This window comes from Leptinotarsa decemlineata, unplaced genomic scaffold (genome assembly GCF_025532065.1).
Source record: "Leptinotarsa decemlineata unplaced genomic scaffold, Ldec_3_MD MMD2_P_RNA_scaffold_7, whole genome shotgun sequence".
Taxonomy (NCBI): Eukaryota; Metazoa; Arthropoda; class Insecta; order Coleoptera; family Chrysomelidae; genus Leptinotarsa; species Leptinotarsa decemlineata.
The window spans coordinates 5,583,495-5,605,731 of NW_027412534.1; the positions used below are offsets into that span (position 1 = coordinate 5,583,495).

Below are 22,237 nucleotides of genomic sequence, written 5' to 3' on the forward strand. Positions count from 1 at the left end.
AAGTAACGGAGATTAGGCTGACGTGTGGGAAGTGTCCAAGTATCACCTAACTCCAAACCAAATTTCGATATCATAGTACTTCTTAACTAAAAGATATCGGCATTTTTAGAAGTCATGATTTTAGAAGAAAAAAATTGAAATTAATTTTTATTTCGAAAACGGTAACAGATAGGTATAGGGAAATATCAAGAAAAGTTGTCGGGCAATTGTTGGAGATTCCAAAAATAATATTATATACAGAGTGTTCCATTTGAAAAATCAAAGTTGCTAATGCTTTCTAATAGAAGCGGCAACACCGCATTGTCGAAAATATTTTAGTTGGCTAGAGAATGTCCGAATATGCCCTCCATTAAATTTTCAAAGTGATCCGTTGTCTGGTTCACCAGAAACGTCTAATGTGCCATCCACCGTGAATCAGCCTGTATAAAGAGTTCGAAATTATTAATGAATGAAGATTGATTTTTCTAACTATTATGTCATTTTGCACGCCTTTCCTTTCATCATGTATCTTATCCACTGCCTTTTTTCATAATAATAACAATAATAATAATGATAATAATAAACGACTTTATTTCTTACATACATAGAACAAAAAAAAAATACACATATGATATGAATTTGGCCCAAAGCAAAAGGGGAAGTTCAGTTTATAATATGATATAAAATCAGCTCATAAACTGTTCTTCCACTTAACCTTAAGTACATCGCTAGGTGTGTTGAACTTAACAATATAACAGAATTGAAGAAGAAAAAAAAAGAAAGTTAAATAAATGAAGCTATTTCTAATATAATTTCCATCGTACGATATCAGGACTGCATTGAAAACAAGTGTTTCTTGCAGGCCTTCTTGAATCTTTGCAAACTGTAAGATTTGAACATGGTAGGGACCTGATTGTATATTGAACATATTTGATAAGTATAACTACGCCTGAATATTTCTAATCTGAATATTGGCGGTGAAAGGGTTCCTTTATATCGGATATTTAGATTATGTGTATCGGATCGATAGGTGATTTTTCTGTGCAAATATGAGGGTGTTTTATCGAAAATAATTTTTTGAAAAAGAACAGCAGCATGTAATCTCCTTCTATTACTCATATTTAGCCAACCATTATCTTTTAATTTGTGTGAAATATGTTCTCTTCTGCGGATACCAAATAATAATCGTAAGCATGAGTTCTGTACTTTTTGTTATTTCATTTGATATTGGCTGGACAAGAATGGACCGTAGAGTACATCTGCATAATTAAATACGGACAGTATTAATGACTCACACAAATTTGATTTAATTTGAAAAGGAAGTAAATATCTATTGCCATATATAGTTTTAAGAGTGAAGTATGCACGTTGAATAAGCTGATTTATGTATTTTTCAAATTTTAAATTGGAGTCTAATATTATACCTAAACTTTTGGCTTCACTTACGTTTTGAAGTACTTCATTTTTTATTACAATATTTACACTATCAGAAATCTCATCTCTTTTATTATTGTTGCCAAAAAGAATAACATTAGATTTACTGCAATTAATTCTAAGACAGTGATCCTCTGCAACTTCAACGAATTTATTAAGTTCCTCATTTATAAGGTCACATGACTCTACTACCGTACTGGGGTGAAAACTATAATAAATTTGAGTATCATCCGCATATGGGTGTACATTACAAATCTGAAGAGTTTTCACTAGGCAGGAAGTATATATAGCAAAAAGCAATGGCCCCAAAATGGAACCCTGGGGTACTCCACATTTCAAATCCATATAATTGGAGGATAGCCCATCAACTAAAACCATTTGTTTACGACCCCTAAGGTATGATGCTATGAGATTCTACTTTATATAGGACGACAGTCCTATATAAAGTAGAATTTCAAGCAATAAATTATGGTTGATAGTATAAAAAGCTCTGCTGAAATCTAACATGACCAAAACAGTACACTCACCTTTGTCCGTAGCTCGTATAATATCATCAATAATATGGAGGAGTGCCATTGTACAACTATAGTTTTTCCGAAATCCAGATTGCGTTATAGGTAATAATGAAAACTGATCAACATGTTTCTTTAATTGTACTTCTATAGCCCTTTCGAGTATTTTCGATAAAGTTGGCAGGATACTTATTGGACGCAAGTCTTTGAATTCAAGTGGATTTGACTTTTTAGGTAATATTTTCACAACGGCTCTTTTCCACAGTTCAGAAAAAATATTATGAGTCATACAAAAATTTACAATAAACAACACTTTATGATTAGAATGAAATATTATGAATGTACTCGATGAAAAATAATAACATCATCCATGATGATAATTACAGAATGTCTATAATAAAGTTTATTTAAAACGCGTCTTGCTACATGGTAACGTCTTCAGTTAGTCGTACCTCACCACTAACAGATGGAGCTACCGTGTAGCGAAATGCGTCTGAAATAAAATGTATTGTGGAAATAGTATAATTATCATCATGAATAGAATGACATGTAAATGTTCAAAACTATATTCTTGTCTAGGAAAATAGGAGAAACTCATTTATCCGTTTGGTAAATATTCATAACTGTAAATGACTAAGGTGGAGATATACCATTTCATTCACCTGAAAGCTGAGTCGATTAAAAAATGTTATAGGCGCGATCAGTTTCAACATTCTTAGACATAAAACTCTAATAGTAAGGTGAATACCATAGGAGTATACCTTTTATAATGTTTTCATGATACCCGAAGGATATGTTACTAGCATCCCCAACTTCATGAATGAACGCATTCATGAATAAAGAAGAAATATGGATAAAAAGTGAGAGGAATGAGAATCACGATTCCTGGTCTACTCTTCTAAATGCGAGCCACAAGATCGCTTTCGCAGAGAACACGTAAAGGCAGTTCGATAAATCGTGGGATTATAAGCTAATACAATCTTAAATAACGAACTTGACTTATCCATGGGAACGTTGCCGGGCAAGCCATTCCTCGGTATTTTATTTCGTTGTAAGTATAATTGACATTGAAAATACGAGATGGTTACTGAAAGATATTGCATCATTTTTATATTTTTCTTTGAATTGTCATGATTGTGGGTAAGCGAAGTAGGTAACTGAAAACTTACACTTTTTGAAAGTGATATATATTTGAATTGAAGGGGTTATATTTTTAGGAGTGAATAATTTTTGGGAAAGAAAGTTTTTGAAAGATTCTCTCAGCCCCTTATTTTGTATCAGATGGAGTAGTAGAAAGCCAAAAACTTTCTTTCCCAAAAAACGGTATATATTTGTTTGATAATAAAAACTGTAATACCCCACATACATCTTTTCCTATTTCTACCGCAACTTTTTCAAATGGAATATTACCTTCTCACCCATTATATTTCTCTAAATTTCTTAACATTCCATATTAAAGTGAATATTTAATAATTTGTCCTTCGGATCAGTTAACACAATATTTGGTTTCTTATACTCCGTATCGAAATTCCCATGCTATTTGTTGGTATCATGACGTATAATAATATAACAGAAAAAGTTATAGGTCAGAATCTCTACAGGGTACAGCTCGATGACGATCAGTTAGCCGAATTTTCGAAAATAATAGGATTTTTATACTGAGAATTGGCAAATATAGGTTCTCAAATATGCTCCATCGAATGGATTCAATGGCGTTTTTTCAGCACTTCTATATACCAACTTACCTGATTTTAACGTAACACCCTGTAGATTTTTACATTTTTGAATACCTGGCGAATTTCTCATGTGAGTTTATGTATCTACTACATACTATACCAAAAATGAACCGTTCCTCGATGTATTCATTTGTTTACTCAAAAAACTACGTATTTGGCTTTGAAGTGATTCCCCATAAAACTGTGGGCTACGAAATCTTTATTTCGATCAATTACAATATATTCTACAACAAGTGAGAAAAACGACATATTTCTCACGAGCGCAGAACCAAGCGAGTGAGAAATATGTCATTTTCTCAGACATTGTACACTGTACTTTTGCTACGGTTACGTTGTTTTCAAGTATTGAAAATTAAAATACATATATAATAATACTTGTATGTCATTAACTCATTTTTATATTTGATTTAAAATAGTTATTAAAAGTTATATCTGAACAATTTTGTGAAGTAATTCCTTTTTGTGGAGGAAAAAATCAGTTTTGTATCGACTTCTTTTTGGGTATTTGTTACCTTCCAAGTGTGGAAGGAAAAACTTTTAAATTTACTCCGATAAGTTACTGTATAAAGTTCTCCATTATAATTTTTATATTTTTCAGATTGTGAAAGGTAACAAATATCCAAAATAGGTCGATAAAAAACTAATTTCTTTTGTTTCAACATGTTTTCGGTAAAACATTAGCTGCGGTCGAAGTTGAAGTTGATGGGGAAACGTACTGAGCTTCCACAGCATTGTTGTGTTGAGGTTCTAAAGGCGCTGGAGGCTGAATGGATTCTACTATACTTTTTGAAATTTTCATTTTGTTAGCTATGGAGTTGTCGATATAAGATCAGCAACATTGCTGGATTTCCAACTCGTATGGCGATTTTAAGTTAAAAGATCTGCCCATGTATTAACTAAAATAGTCACAGATGACCTTCGGAAACAGTGGCCAGTATATAATTCAGGGTTCGGTAATTGCAAAAATTTCGCTATTTCTTTCGCCATGGTGCCAAATTTATTTATTCCCACAGGCTGATTCGTTCATTTGCTATTTTTGTAATTTAAAAAAAGCCTGTTTCATTTGTGCATGGTCGAAGCTTCAGATATTTTTTGTAAATTTGGTTGAATTCTCCTGAAATTGTGAAATTTCTAGGAACCTTGGTTTTGGTATGGGATAATTTTATTGAAAGGGCCAAATTAAGATCTTCCATTTCATCAATTTTAAATTTTCAAAGTTCATCACAACGGCATGCCCCTGTAAGGCCAATAGCTAAACGGCCTGAAATCAAAACGAAACATTCATTTTTCGATAACAATTTAAACATTTTCAGTTTATAACTTCATCAGCAAATACATCATCACTACAGCGAATATGGATACAAGGATAACCAGAATTGAGAATGTCCTTTCAGCACTAAACAACAGGTGTAAGAGTATAAAATTCACATATGAAGTAGAAAAAGGACGAAAGTTGCCGTTTTTAGATGTATTGGTCATAAGGAACGAACAGAACGAAATAGAATTCGACATTTACAGGAAAGACACGGGCACTTTCAGATACATTCCCAATGACTCGAATCATTGTCCACATCACAAAATGGTGGCACTACAATTTCTGGTACACAGGTTAATAAATTTTCTTTTAAAGAAAGATAAGTACGACAATGAAAAGAGAATTATTCGGTATGTAGCTGAAGCAAACGGTTTCAGATATAGTTGACAAGATAATTAGAAAATGCAAGTTTAGGGAAACACTTCGTAAATCTTCGACTTTTCAAAAAGAGGAGAGTAATAACAAGTTTATAATTCTCACATATGAACCCCTATACACGAGAGAGCTTCAAGATATTCAATAAATTAAATATGGAAGTTGCATATGAAACTTCTTATAAATTGCAACAGCTTCTTGGTAATCCAAAAGATAGTCTAGAAAATACAGAAAGGTCGGGGATTTACGAAATCAGTTGTCAAGATTGCAACAGCAAATACATCGGCCAGAGCCGACAAGGACCACTGAATTGGTGAAAACAATCTGAAACTGATTAAGCATGTGCATGACACCAGGCTACTCGATGCATGTGAGAGTCTAGAAATAGCAAAATGTAAGAACAGCGTGAATGGCGATAAGGGACCCATCTCGTTTAGCCCGCTTTTTAATCTTCTGTTAGGAAGAGAATAATTACCAAGAACTTGCAGGTAGTTAATAACCGAGAATCCATATTGGACTTCAGGTAACAAATTTTAGTATATAAGGATTAACCAGACTAGACTAGGTATCAATTTTCTTCTCTTGAGGATGCTAACTTTGTTGGCGAAACACGTGTCGAGTGCGAAAATATCAGTTTGGTGTTAGAGCAATTGATCTCGGAAAAAGTTATTCAACTTTCACACCAAAGGTTCCGATCTCATCGTTATAGAAACCAAGTGTTGGCTTGATTTTCAACTTCTTTCATTACTTGTGTCATCTGTCATCTGCAGAGAGAATGGACTTACAGGAAGACATGAAATTATATATGTCATTAAAATAAATAACGAAGAACATGGCCCAAGTATTGAACCTTGTGGAACACCGTGAAAGGTATGATTCTATGAGTGACAGAGATACAAATTATCTAGAAACAATTCGTTTAGGTCAGTCTCAACTCCCTACAGAGTAGGTTAATGGACTGACACCTATCAGAAAACAACTACTCCCCTGGCTGATACTGCTAAGGGCGTTGGATTATATCCGACAGGTGTCAGTGCAGGATTCTTCACAGAAGTTATTCCTGCATATGCTGTTGGCGATATAACTGCCGCAATAGATTTTCAATTATTGGAACAATTATTGCAGCCCGAAACCGGTCTGCAAGTGTGTTCCAATAATTGAAAATCTATTGCGGCAGTTATATCGTCAACAGCATATGCAGGAATAACTTCTGTGAAGAATCCTGCACTGACACCTGTCGGATTTATTCCAACGCCCTTCGTGGTATTAGCCAGGGGAGTAGTTGTTTTCTGATAGGTGTCACTCCATTATCCTACTGTGTAGGGAGTTGAGACTGGCCTGAACGAATTGTTCTTAGATAATTTGATTTATAGACAGTCTTCAAGTATGCACACTGACTATATGTGAAAGACAGAGATACACCCCTCTAACTCCATAATAATACAATTTTTCAGGAAGTATACTGTGTGATACACAATCAAAAGCCTTAGACAAATTAAAAAGTGTTATGACGGTGTGCACACCCTTCTCGAATCCTTCAACAATAGATCCAACAATATCAAAGACAGCTAGAGGAGTAGAACGATATTTGCGAAACCCATATTGACCCAGACCATGTATGGAGTTCCGCTTCTAAGCATACACCGAAACTGCTGGATTCCATCCAGAAAAGATTCATCTGCCTAATTGGAGATACGAACTCACCCGCAACCTTAATAGTCTGGAACAGGGGTCTCCAAACTTTGAAGCCTTCGGGCCATAATGATACAGTTTGTTCCAAGGGCCAATTTCTAGACTAGGATAATCGCAAAGTGCGTGACTTAAGCAAACTAACGCATTTCAATTATTATTGTGTATTGTGACACTTAACGACATCTAGTGGCGAGTAGTGGTACTATGTACTATTTTTTTCAGCTACCCGCTAGGTGGCATTAGGCGTAATTAAATATTTGGAATTTCCGCGTTGGTTCAAGAAAGTTCTGGTTCTAGATAGTGTATTCCGATCACCTCGAGATGGCAGTAATATTGCATATAGTATTTTGATTTGTCTTATTGTTTTTATGTGTGATTTGTTAGTATGAAAAAGAAGCGAAAAATCGACAGTGAATGCAGAGCGTCCCAAGAAAAATGGAACTTTCAGTATTTTGTGATTGAGTTCAGTAATAAGGCGCTATGTTTAATTTGTAATGAAACCATAGCTGTTCTCAAAGACTATAACATTAAACGACACTATGAATCGAAACATCTTCAAAGTTACTTCAAGTATCCAGGAAGTTTGCGGAAGAAAAATTTGAAGCTTTCAAACGCGGACTCAAATCGCAGCAATCTTTGTTCACCAAAGGGAATACTGAACAAGTGTCTGCAACTCGCGCCAGCTTTCGTGTGACTCTTGAAATCGGTAAACGTGGCAAACCATTCACCGATGGAGAAATGATAAAAGAATCCTTGATTGCCCCGAAAAGGTAAATTAATTTAAAGGTGTCAGCAAACACCGTGACTCGGAGGGTGCAAGACATCACAGAAAATATATCATCTCAACAAAGATGGAAATCATGAGTGGTTTTCTCTAGCATTGGATGAGTCAACGGATGTGTCAGATACTGCTCAGGTCTTGATTTTTATTCGCGGAGTAGATAAAAGCTATGAAGTGTATGAAGAACTTCTTGATATTGATAGTATTCACGGCACGACAACTGGGGCAGATATTTTTAAGGGAGTTGAAAATGCCATTAATAAAAAGAACCTTCGATGGAGAAATTTGAAATCTATAACAACTGATGGAGGCAAAAATATGTATGGTAAAAATGAAGAAGTAGTTGCACTTGTGTAAAAGGCTGTAGAAAATGATGGTGGTTCAAAACCATTAGTCTTACATTGTATCATTCATCAACAGTCCTTGTGCGGAAAATGTTTGGATATGTCTGAAGTTCTAAAACCAGTCATATCAGTTGTTGACTTCATCAGATCCACTGGGCTGAATCACCGACAATTCCGCGAGTTTATTCAACAAATTGGAGAAAATGATTCACTATATCATACTGCCGTACGCTGGCTTAGTTGCGGAAAAGTCCGTAAGCGCTTTTTTGAACTTCGAGCAGAGATCGAAATTTTTTTAAATGAGAAGCAGCGCCCTTTTGCCGATGTAGAAAATAGTGAATGGATGTGAAAGTTAGCCTTCTATGTCGATTTGACAAATCATATGAACGAACTGAATTTGAGATTGCAAGGAGAAAATCAGCTTCTCCCTGATTTATACACCAATATCAAATCCTTCAGGCAGAAAATAATACTATTTCAATCGCAATTACGTAAAAAATGTTTCACACATTTTGAAACATGTGAAATATTTAGCCACACTACAGAGACTGAATTTCCCGTCAATTTTGCAATCGAAACTTTGAGTGCTTTGAAGACAAATTTTGATACTCGTTTTTCAGATTTTGATATCATTGCGAATGAAATTAAGCTTTTTCAAAATCCTTTTGATTCTGGCATTGAAACCCTGACTCCGGAAGTCCAAATGGAAATTATTGATTTACGGTGCAGTGATATGCTTAAGAATAAATATCAAAATTCATCTTTGTTGGAATTTTATAAGAGTCTTCCACTGAAACAATTTGATAATTTGCATAAATTTGCTCGTGGGTTGTTTTCTGTTTTTGGTACTACTTACTTGTGGGGAAAAACGTTTTCCAAGATGAAGTACACAAAGAATGTTTACAGATCTCAAATAACCGATGAGCATCTCAAATTTCTTTTGATAATTGGTATAAGTAAAATTGATCCACAACTACAAAGTATTGTCGGTGGAAAATCACAATGACATAAATCTCATTATTGTTTTTATTCTACTGTGATTCATTTCAATTATTTGCTAGTTATTAATATGCTCATACTTAGATATTTAAGTTAAGTTTTCTTTGTCATCATTTCTGTCGTTAAGTTTCACCTTGCAAGTAAATAAAACAGAGTAATAATCATTCTGTGTTTTCTTCTTCAACTTATCACAGCAATAGTAACAATAATTAGGTAATCATTGGCTGTCGCGGGCCATATTGATGACTGTAAATCATTGGCTTTCGCGGGCCGGATTGATGACACTGGCGGGCCGGATTTGGCCCGTGGGCCGTAGTTTGGAGACCCCTGGTCTGGAACATCAAAGAAAGGTTGGGGATTTGTCTCTCTTCTATAGATACTTTTACGGAAGGTGTTAAAGTGACTTGGCACATTTGATACCAACACAGAGCGGTTTATATCAGAAATAGGCGACGGACTGTGGCTACTCATCTTTTTGAGGTTCAGCTCAGTACAACTCGAACTCCACTGGAATTCCTTCTAGAGAACTGAGTTTGTGTAGAATAAACTTCCTAAAATCGTTTCCGATTCAAATCCAAAGTGAATCGCTACTTTAGCATAGGCACTGCTCTCAGAGCGCCTCAAGGATTTTCCTGTAGTGTTTGTGTTTTGTACTTGAGAAAAATAAAAATAGTTTTCTCTAAATACCATTGATCCATATATTAGAGATATAAATATTGTATCTTCCGAAACTGAAATCATGCAAACTCCATTAGGGTATAATGAAGTAGAAAACCTGAAGAACATTTTCTTACATCGGAATTTATGAAGTGTAGCTAGAAAAATTGATGAATTTAAAGTACTTCTGGAATCGTTCAACTATGGAATTGAATCCATAGTATTAACAATGACTTATAAGAGTATTGTCAACGCGATTTTTCTTTTCAATTCTTAAATTGAAAATAAATGAAAATGAATATAACTAAAACAAATCCAAATTGTATTTTACCACACAAGGTGTATATTTCAGGGACACGCGCGTTGAGAATACGGCGGATATGAGGCTGAAGAATGTTGTGCCTGTGGAATGGCTGACGGATGCTGTGTTTGAAGCTGCGGATATGGTGACTGATATAACTGGGGGTGAGCCAGTGGTTGTGGCATAGTTAAAGTGACTAGACATCCCATTTTGGGACTGTCCCTTTATTCGACCATCTGTCCCGTTGTCCCCAAATTATGATCTGGGACGTAAAATAGTCCCGTTTTCTAAAATTATCTCTAAAAAAACCGTTGATAGGTATCGGATGTGGAGCCCATATGATTCACAATGCTATAAAATCTGCTGCAGACGGCCTACCTTCAGATTACGAAAGCATTATTGTAAAAATATACTAATTTTTCTATATTTATACGGTTGGAGTTGAAGCTGTAAAGGAATTTTGCGCTGAAGCTGAAATAGTACATCAACAAAATGCTCGACTACAGCTCGCTGGCTTGCGCTGATGCCTGCTTTGGAGAGAGTTTTGAAAATGTACCAGCCGTTGAAGAATTATTTTTTGAGCATTGAAAAATGTCCCAAATCAATAAAATACATTTTTGAAGATCCCACATCTGAATTATGGCTTTGTTTTTTACATGCTCAGTCAGCAAGTTTTCGCCAAGCTGTTTTGAAGGTTGAAAGTCAAACTGTATCGGCAATTGACGCTGCAAAAGAAATCAATCAACTCATTCAGAATTTGATTCAGGAAGAAACCAATCAGTTTCTTCCATTCACTGTTCGTAATTTAATCATAAAACTGGAAGATGATATTTATGAAGATTTTGTGAAAAGAACAGCTACAGAATTTTATAAAACAAATCGTGAATATTTGGAAGAATGGACTAACTTTCTTACGAGAGAAATGAAGATATTTTATTGGGCAGATTCAAGAAAAGTACCTGCCTGGAAAGATGTACAAAAAGCATTGGATGTTTTGATTGAAAAGGGATATATTGACAGTACTGAAATAAGTATTAATGAAACTTCGTATTTGACGAATGTTCATTAATTGTAAACTACGTCACTTCACAAAAAATTACAGACTGGAATAATTCAAAAGTTCACACAGAAACTCGTTGGGTGGAAGTATTCAAACATTTTCGTACCAACAATCTTGCAACATGAATATTTTTGTATTTTAATTGAATAAATTTTATGTCTACCTGGTACAAATGCTCCAGTAGAGAGAATATTTTCTTTAATAAATAAATGGGGGACCTCTGAAAAAAATCACTTGCAGGTTTCAGTTCTGAAGGCGATGTTGATAACGAAGATCAATATAAACAAAACGTGCCCAGAATTTCACTCTTATTTAAAATCATCGCCATCTTTATTGAAGCTAATTTGTTCCTCCGAAAACTATAAATACGACTAAAAATATAATATGTTGCATATAATTTAATAATTACCGTCACACTGTAATAAAAAAATTGTATTGAACTGTTAACTACCTAATATTGTAAATAATAAAGACGAATTATTATTATTATTATTTAAAGATGCTTTAATGAGTCAATACAGTATGGAGTATGGTCCATACCATATGGACCATACATACATAATACATACATAAATAGGTATATTATATATGAATGTCCCGTTTTGAGTTGAAAAAAAAAATGGTCAGTTTAGGCATAGTGGCTCGATTTTGTTGTGTGAATTGCTGTGATTGATTACACAAATCAGCTTCCTGACGTGATGGTTTAACCATCATGGCTTGCTGTCCGATGACTAACTTTTAAATTTCGTAAAGCGTATTTACGCCTTGTCAGGTAATCAGTTGTATTGATGCCTGGTACCTGTACTTGTACCTGCACTTGTACCTGTACTTGAACCTGAAACATTAACAATCTTGCTGCCTGTTGTCATTCTGTTTGTTATTCTCGAATTCCTTAAAAAGGGGTTCCATATTCGATTGAGGTTCACCGCTTCTTCTTTTCTGTTGAAATTCTCCGTGTGTTTGCGGATCTCTATTGCCTCCCGTACCAGTCGGCTATAGTATCCCTGGTTGGGGGCAATTAATTCTGTGTTTTTGAACAAAATTACGTGGTCTCCTTCACGGAACCACCAAACGATCCATGGGAACAAGACTGAAAGAGCATAAAAGGAACTGCAGACTAGGCCAAGCGAACAAGTCAGCTGTGACAGAACACTCACTTCAAAAAACAGTGACACTGGACTTCTGCTTCTGTTAATATGTTTTCTATCCCTTTTTTTGAAGAGAGTTAAAAGTAAATGTACAACTGGGGCGACAGAAATAAGAATGGCGGAGTTATAGTTTTTGTCAAAACCACTATTTAATGAATGAATAGCACATTTACGAGTGAATCATAAATGACTTCAGGACCATCGTTAGTGATATCGAATCAGGCAACAAAATAATTCTCAACTTACCAAAGTAATGTATTTAGGATATGAAAGAATGGGTCACTAATGACTATTTAAACAGCCTAAGCGAATTCAGTTTCACTTCACTGATAAATACGAAAACTAGGCAAGATTCAAATTCCTTCCTAGGTCACATATTCATCAAATGTGCTGAAACGTTTGATGTACAAGAAAATGTGGCCAGTTTCTTTTGATGATAGGTCTGTTAACATGAAAAAATGTGTTAATAAGAAGCTGCTTGGAATGAGAAGGTACTTGGATAACTTCGACTGTTTTGTAGTTTACAGAATGACAGATGTACGAGTAGATAGTGTAGCGAAAGAGTTAACCAATAGCATCATATCGGCTTTGGAGAAAAATACCAAATTACTCAACAAACCTACCCCAAAAAGTAAAGGGAAATATCTCTCTCTCTCTATTTTGGATGGTCGTTGCTTTCTATCTTCAGGCGCATATGACCAATGCTTCTCCTGTTGGTTGACAGGAGCTTCGTCGGGGGGCGCAGCGGTCTTGCACGAAGCAATGCTGCCACCCATTTTTTTTCGAATTTTTTTATTATAAAAACAATTTGATGTTTATGAAGTCGCCTCCTGCTCGAAAGACCTTTTGGTTTTTTCCACATATACAGCCCCCTTTACGTGGTTATTCGAACCACCCCGGCCTGGATACCGGCTTGAATGAAGGGAGCCCTTTATTCTTAACATTTTTTTTAAGACAGTCACACATTTCAGTAATTAATACTATGGACTAACACAACATAAAAAGGAGCCCCACGATAACACATGGCATCCGCGTACCTTCTTTGTGGACGGACGTTATCAACACGTCCGTTGTAAAATTTGTTTTTTTTTGGACTCTGTGGAGTACTAACTTCACATCAAATTTTATGGATGAGTAGGCTATGCCCGAAAGAAAACATGAATTCGGCCTTTTACACGAAGAAAAGGTCTTAAGTAGGTTTATCTTAGAATTTTGAGAGTTCGCAGCTTATTTTTTCTAGGAGGTTACGAAGTTGGAGTTTTGAAAGAAAACTCGACTTTGTAAATACAATATTATATTGAATATTAAAAAAATAAAAAAAAACTGAGGAACAACAAAACAACAAAAAAATGTAATAATAAGAATCGGGGGATGATAAACAAAACGAAGGAAAACAAACTAAATTTCTGGTATGCAAGACACTAAACAATAAAAAAAACTAAACAGTGTATTGAAGGTACTACTAGTTTTTACTTCCTAACGTCAACATCTATTTTTGCGTGCCTTCGCCGACTATGCTATCGTATACGGAGAGCGATTGTAATACTCAGCTCGACCAGCCTATGACATTTTAATACTGGCTTGAAACTTCAAAAGAATCAAAACACACGAAAAATATTTGCGCCACTCTGTATACTACTTTTTGGCCATATTTAATACAAATGTCATTCAGGCAAGTACATAAATCTCACCAACGACTATTTTCCAAATTTTTCCTCGGCTAATCCAAAGGTTTCGTTCTCGAGTGGACGTAGTAGTCCGTTATTCAATGTCGTGGAAAAACCCCACTTCACGGAGATAATTCACTCGCTTTACCGGCCACGGTAGACAAAATTATTATTCCGAAATTTCACTATAAATCCGCCAGATATACGCTCAAATTAACACTTCTTTATTTCCCCAATAAACCCATATAAATCGCGCTATTTCTCCAATCTTTAAAACATTACTTATTATCGCTCAAATAAGACGCTCGACCGCGCGTTGTTTCCGCTCTATCCCCTCGATACGCGGCGTCGCGACCTTTTTTTTTTCAAAATCTTTTAACTCGCTCCCCTACGCTTAAATACCTCCGTCCACGACTTTTCTTTTCCCACTGCCTCTCGCCGGCCACTTTTTCAAGATCCGTTTCCCTGTCACCTCCCTCGACCAATTCCGGGAGGCTCTCTTTCTCTCGGGGTCAATTTCAATTAGTCGAGATCATGATTAATTAACCCATAATCCCGCCTTTTTTTTTAATGGACGCTAAGCTCGGTTTCAAGTCTCAGAATTCCGACTTCGCACGAAATTGTTCACTCAGCAAAACTTCGAAAGCCTTTTGTTTAAATTACTGTCGCCAATCTACAAGTCTTTATGACCTAGGCTGTTTATCTTATCCAAGATTTCCGTCCAGCGGTCCCGTATTTGAAATAATAAGTGTTCTTACATAAACATTTTCTCCTTCTCGCTAGTTAGCCGATAAATTTCAAACTGTTATTTCCTTCATGACTGAAATCGTTTTTTCCTTGTTTATTTTTTTCTTAAAGCGATAATTTTTTCGAACGTCGCCGGTTAAATTTGTGGATTTCATGCAAATAATTCTATGTTTTAAAATACAGACATTGCTAGGTATTACACCGTCCATTATCACGGCCACCACGGAACTCTGTAAAGGGAAATGTAGGATTTTCAACGGTTTGATAAAATCTTCAGCCATAAAAATTTATCAGAACACAAAACATCTAATTTTATTTTTTTTCAGACTGTTGGTATGAGGATGAAAAACATGAAGAGGGAGCAGTGGTATATACAGCAGAGACATGCCTCAATTGTACATGTAGTAGAGGAGCTTTGTTGTGTTATCTTAGAGTATGCCCGAAATTCCCAAATCCACCACCTACCGGGTGTATTCTTCTTCACAGATATCAGACTTGCTGTTCTGAGCTGATATGTCCAGGTATGTATTTAGAATCGGATTCAACATAAATGTTTATCTTTCTAAACTATACACACGAAGTTCATTTTTGATACTGGGAACTGTAGATGTAAATCAATACACAATACAAATACACACGTAATACAAAAATCAAATTGACAAGAGATCTGATGGGATACTCAATTACGAATTAGTAGACATCAGTTGTCCTAAAAATCTTGGGAAGAAAATTGGATAAGATAATTTAGCAAACACTTGTTACATTACAAGTATTTCACAAGTGTTGTTCATGACGAAGAATTTCAAGAACGAGGTTTTAACAATGAACGAGAACAAGAATGTTTCCTTCTTATTCACCAAACTCAAACAATTGATCATACAGTTGCAGTTTCGAAAGAATGTATCATCTTTCCCACCAACCTATTTCCTGGAGTCTTTAAAGTCCACTAGATACTTGTTACGGCAAGAGGATTGTTCCAAATTCTTGGGATTCTTGTTGATTACTCTTCGTTAGCAAAAAAATAGCAAATTCAACACTCCTGATCACTTTGGACTGAGTGATTCCATACAGTCTATCTAGTTTTGTACTTGTAGATCTTTTGCTGAAAAAATCCTCAATTGTTTACTTAACAGTAAATGTTCAAGAGGTAGCAAAAACGTATGTGATATTTCTGGAACTTCAACTAGCTAGAGCAAATGAACTTCAAACGTTCAAACAATTATTCCCCTGGCTAATACCACGAAGGGCGTTGAATTATATCCAACAGGCGTCAGTGCAGGAATTTTCACAGAAAATTTCCTGCATATGCAATTGGCAATACAACTGAAAGAGTCGACCTTCAATTCTGAAACGGGCTCACTTGCAGACCGGTTTTGGGCTTATTAGCCACTCATCAGTACAAGATAGTGACCATCATCGACCTAAAGTCAATAATATTCCACAATTGAAAATCGGAATTCTTTCAGAGTATTTCATTCCTCTTCCGAAGTTGAAACGAACATCACAAAGTGTCACTCCATCTAGTGGACGAGGTACTAACCAACTGCACATCCGTAATTTGCCCGATTCCTCTGCATAAGGAAGAAAAACTATGTTATTAGTCAGTGGGCTATGCTTGAAAGATGGCACTAAACAAATCTAAAGCAAATAAACTTCAAACGTTCAAGCCAGTCTCGACATACCTACACAGTAGGTTTAATGGACTGACGACTATCAGAAAACAACTATTCCCCTGGCTAATACCACGAAGGGCGTTGAATTATATGCGACAGGCGTCAGTACAGGAATCTTCACCGAAAATTTCCTGCATATGCAATTGGCAATACAACTGAAAGAGTCGACCTTCAATTCTGGAACGGGCACACTTGCAGACCGGTTTCGGGCTCATTAGCCACTCATCAGTGCTAGATAGTGACCATCATCGACCTTAAGTCAATGATATTCCATAATTGAAAATCGACGACGTTATCCATCTTGATTTTGTTCAGGTTGAAGCCTGTCTCCCTTCCCCTTTTAACTGGTGTTTGTCAGAAAGACAAACGGGTCGTGACTGGTGTTTGATGGTGGCATGAAAGTCCTCAGACATCCATACCGCCCTTCACTGTATACCCCTACCTGGCTGGGGTGAGATGGATGAAGATATTATTCATCTGTTAACGGAGGACATAGGGGACTTATTCGACAGAGTGTCGGGGCCTTCTATATCGGGAGGGGTCGTCTACAGCGTAATCTATAGCTTCCCTGACTAACGGATTTTCGTGAGTTTCGGTATAATCAAAAACTCGCCGGTTTCTCGACTGGATGGACTGCTGAATGGAAGGCAGCTTCAAATCTCTGCGGATGGCTTCATTCCGCACGAACCACGGAGCATTCACAATCATCCGTAGAATTTTATTTTGTAAAGTCTCCAAGATGGAGATGTTAGTCGGAGCCGCTTGTCCCCAAACGCCTGAAGCATACATGATGACAGACTTGAACATCATGTTATAGATCGTGATTTTATTCTTTAGGCTTAACTTAGATTTTCTATTTATCAGGTACAGGGTACAGGCTTGCCACCCGACCCTGGATCTTTGCCTTCACGCTTAACAGGTGCGGGTTCCAGGTGAGCCTACGGTCTATAAGAAGACCTAGGTACTTGACCCGCATTTGCCAATCAATCTCCCTTCCAAAGATTCTTACTTTCATGGCCGGAGAAGCTATCATTTTTCCCATGGTTATTGCCTGAGTTTTTTCCGGGTTCACTCGGATCTTCCACTCGAGGTACCAGCGCTCGAGGTCGCCCAATGCACGTTGCATATAGACGATCCCGAGCTCCCGACCCATGGAAGATGAGAGGAGAGCCGTGTCATCGGCGTAGAGAGATACCTTCACATGCTCGGACCTCGGAAGGTCGCTGGTGTAAAGGGAATAGAGCGTGGGAGAGAGCACGGCCCCCTGTGGCACTCCAGCGAGGATCTCTCTGTTGTCAGACAGAGAGCCCTCTACTCTAACCTAAAATGTTCTGTCTTTCAGGAAAGACCCAATCCACCGGATCAGACCCCGAGGCAGGTCGAACGCGATTAATTTGTGAAGAAGGCCTTTATGCCAAACGCGGTCGAAGGTCTTCGAAATGCCTAGTAGGACTAGATGAACTTTTTTGTTCCTATTTAGCTCCGCGATGGTATTTTCGACCAGTCTCAGAGCCTCCAACTCAGTGGAATGTTCTCTCCTGAAGCCGAATTGCTCATCAGGCAGAACATTTCGGTCCTCAACTTCTTCGTTGAGCCTTTGAAGTACGACTTTTTCAGCCAGCTTAGCCGCCGACGAGAGCAGACTAATCGGGCGATAATTTTGCGGGAAAAGCCGGTTCTGCCCCTGTTTTGGGAGCATGACGACGACCGCATGTTTCCACCTTCTGGGGAAGTATCTTAGAGCCAGAGAGCTGTTGATGATGGTCAGTAGGCTCTCGATGCAGTTTTCCGGGAGCTTCTTCAATAACTTGTTTGTTATTGAGTCAACCCCCGGGGCTTTCTTGGCTTTTGCAGCCTTGATGTAGCCCTTTAATTCTTCCACAGAACGGATGACATCATCGTCATCCTCCCTGAGGATGCGGTGAACCCGATCTTCGAGCAGAATATCGCGGTCGATGTCGTCATTGTCGTCAACGTTAAGTTGAAACTGACGTTCCATCGTGTCAGCAAAAGCCAACGCTTTTTCGGTGGGGGAGTAGCATACTCCGCGCTCTCTGTGAATGGGTGAGGGAGCTGTCTTCTTTCCTTTGAGTCTATGAGTGATTCGCCTAAGCTCGTCACTCCCAGGCTCAATGGTTTCCAACAGCTCCTCCCACCTGTCATTTCGGTAATCAATGATGGCCTGTTTTACTTGATTGGCCATCCTATTTGCCGCTGTTTTGTCTCCTGGGAAGAGTGTTCGCTGATAGAGCCTTCTCAGGCGATTTCTTTCTCGTATCAAGGCTTTGATACGAGGGGGAAACTCATTATAGCTCCTCATCGGACACTCATCACTGGAGGTGGCCGTCCGAAAAGCATCATTCACAGAGGTCTCGAAGCGGTGAACTGCCGCGTCAAGTTCGTTGGGAGAGCGGAGACCCTCAGGAGGGGCGCGCATCTCTCCGAGCTGAGCTGTGAAGACATCCCAATCCGTCTTATATCTCATGCAATAATCAGGGGAAGGAAGTTCATCACCCAATACCAGGATTACTGGATTATGATCGGAGTCCAGTTCCGACTGAACGTAAATTTCGCTGGTCAGAGAGACGTTTCTGAGAAGCGCGATATCCAGTACGTCAGGCCTATACTGCCCACGATAGAACGTAGGTTCATCTGGTCCCAGCACGAGATATTCATGTCTGTCAGCATGCGCTGACGGAATATCACTACCCATCAGCAGTTCGTCCAGTGATTCTGGGAGTAAAAGATTAGTCGGAGGGTTATAGACAGAGATTAATCTGTGACAACCCCGTCTCAGTCGAATTTCGACCCCTACGGCCTCAGTTCCGTGTAACCGAGCACTGTCAATGCCGTATTGGACACACTGGAGGGATCGTTTGACAAGAATGCCAACTCCCCCACCAGCACATCCAACACGTTCTCTATGGTAGAACTTGTAATTTGGAATGACAACGGATTCATTCATTGAAAATCGGAATTCTTTCAGAGTATTTCATTTCTCTTCCGAAGTTGGAGCAAATCTAGTGGACGAGGTACTAACCAACTGCACATCCGTAATTTGTGTAGGTATATCGAGACTGGCTTGAGCGTTTGAAGTTCATTCACTTTAGATGTGTTTACTGCCAGTCTTCAAGCATAACCCACTGACTAATGAGAAACTTCAACTAGCGTTTCCTTAAATGACTGATAACCAGTCCCAGCAAAGCTTATTGCCAAATCATCTCAAAATGGAAATTCTAACGGGTGATGATCAACTATATTGCCAAACATGCGCCAAACTAACTTGCTATTATAAGAAAACGAGTTTAGTTAAGGCACCAGTCAGTCTAATAATGACACTGATGATCTTCAAACATGACTCAACTTCTGACGGTTGCACCAAACTCTTAAGAAAGTTTGAAATAGGTGAACACTTCAATCTACCAGACCACTATTATAATCTTCATGCACTCATTGTTCACTGTGGTTCTGGCGTTGAATCAGGTCATTAGCACGCATTGGTCAAAGACGAAACGGACTGGTTTAAGTTTGACGATAGTCATGTCACGAAGTGTTCTTCTCAAAAAAGAAGCCACTTTTTCCGTTAGTTGTCCAAAATAGTTTGAAGCTCTATAATTTTGATTATCTACCTTATCAATGGAAAAAACGTCTCGAATCGCTGTTGTGTAGACTTTCTTGGCAAGTATTTTGTTTATTAATTCGGCTTTAAACCCATTGTTTACCGCAATTTGCTTGATGATATTGAGTTCTTTATCAAAATTATCTATTGAAAGAGGAACATTGACTAATCTGTGAATCATGCTATTATAAGCTGCTACTTTTTGTTGATATGGATGGGTAGAATCGTAATGTATTGTAATATCCGTATAGGACGGTTTGTGATAAATTGAAAAATCATGTTTGTTGTTCATTCTACTAATTGTTAGGTCCAAAAAATTGATTGAGTTGTTTGTTTCTATTTCAATAGTAAATTTAATGTTTTCATGAATTTTGTTAATATCGCTATGAAAAGTATCTAATTGCCTGTACCTGTAAAACATACCAAAACGTCATCCACATATCTACGCCAATACAAGAAATTCTTAATCAAAGGATGTTAAAAGACTTCGGCAAATATGGGGCTTAATGGATTTCCCATAATTAAACCTTTTGAGGGGGAATAAATATTGTTGTTGAATCTCTGATTTATGAAAGCAAAAAAATATATAATTACGTACCCTCCGGAATCAGACAGGAGAAAAATTATTGGAAATTCATAAAAATAATGAAAGAAGCTCTGCTCTGATTTTATTTTAGATAGGATGTCATTCTCAGTATGTGTTATTTATATTTTTATGTTGTTTTTAGTTAATTTTTTTGTGATTTTTTTTATATATTCACTTATTTTATCTATATTTGACATCTGCTTATTTTTCAACTGATTAGTATAAGGTTTTTCAAATTTTGTAAATATTTTGTATATTTAAAAAAGCACAACTCAACAATTTTTTTCATATTTCATCAGTTCGGACTTCCATTGTCTAATATAATATATATTGATTAGAAATCACTGTAAAAATAAAAATATTAACCGAAAATAACAGTTTTATTAAACAAAAAAACTCAAATTACAAGGAAATAACATACAAGCTGCAACCAAAAAATAAAAAATTGAAATATTAATAAAAACTGAAAATTAAAAAATATTATTAACAAAAAATTAAAAATAAAATTAAAAGATTCCAAACCAAATTACGTCACGACGTTTCGATTGTTAGTATCCACAATCGTCTTCAGGTGATAACTGGACTCATTTTGAACGTGCTCCGACAAAGTAGTTCATCTTTAAGTCGGGCAAAAGGAGAAACCAGTATAACGGATAATATGCAATTGTTGCAAAAATTGAGCGACAAGTCTTTGAATAGATATGAAAAATCTAGACTGTAGCCCCATTGGGAATATTATAAAGACTTGCGAAGTTTTACATCTTCGGCCATAAAAAGTGAGAAAAAGGCATAATCAGATTTTAAATTCTCTGACTGTACCTTGAAAGAAAAATGAAAAGAAATGAATAAACTGAATATGACGCCTAAACAAAATACTGTGATACCGGAATTATTGAAACATCCTCAAGAATATAACAATTTTTTAATTGATGAACTCGGAGATGATTGAATGCCGGATAATGGATATACTTGTTGAATAAATTATTATAGTAATAGTGAGATGGATGAATCGGAACAATTTTTTTTGAACATACAACTGAAGATGAAGTAATGCAAATTATTCGAAACATCAAAACAAAAGCTTTTGGTCATGATAATATGAACAGTCAAATCAGTATATTTTGTTGTCCATTTATTATACCCTTTTTGACAGATATTTTCAATGCCTGTATATATGAAAATTATTTTCCTATCGCCTTGAAAAAGCATTCGTTTTACCTTTGCCTAAAGTTCCTAATGCAATCGATTTTAGCCAGTTGAGATGTATAAGTATTCTTCCAACTCTGTCTGAAATTTTAGAAAAACAAATCCGTACATATGTTTCAAATAGAAAACTCCTTCCTGAACATCAGTCTGGCTTTAGGAGCGGATACAGTTGTTCTTCGTTGAGTGCTGGTACTGATGATATAGTAAAGTCGATAGGCGACAACAAAATGTGTGTACTCATTATGATAAATTATTCCCGTGCATTTGATACGATTAACCATGAGATACTATTATACATTACCGTGGATTCAGCAGGACGTCTGTGGAACTTCTCAAATCGTATTTAACAGATCGTCAACAACATGTGAAGATTGATGATGGAATTTTAGATAGTCTAACCACTCAG

At 36.8% G+C, this 22,237-nt stretch overlaps 1 protein-coding gene across 1 annotated transcript in view; it reads left to right on the forward strand.

Annotated features, from left to right (window-relative positions):
- LOC111515241 (uncharacterized) overlaps positions 1-22,237 on the forward strand; it is a 127,648-nt gene that overhangs the window by 52,147 nt on the left and 53,264 nt on the right. Inside the window, 1 exon segment of the mRNA XM_074170263.1 lies at positions 15,074-15,268. Coding sequence (XP_074026364.1) covers positions 15,074-15,268 — 195 coding nt within the window.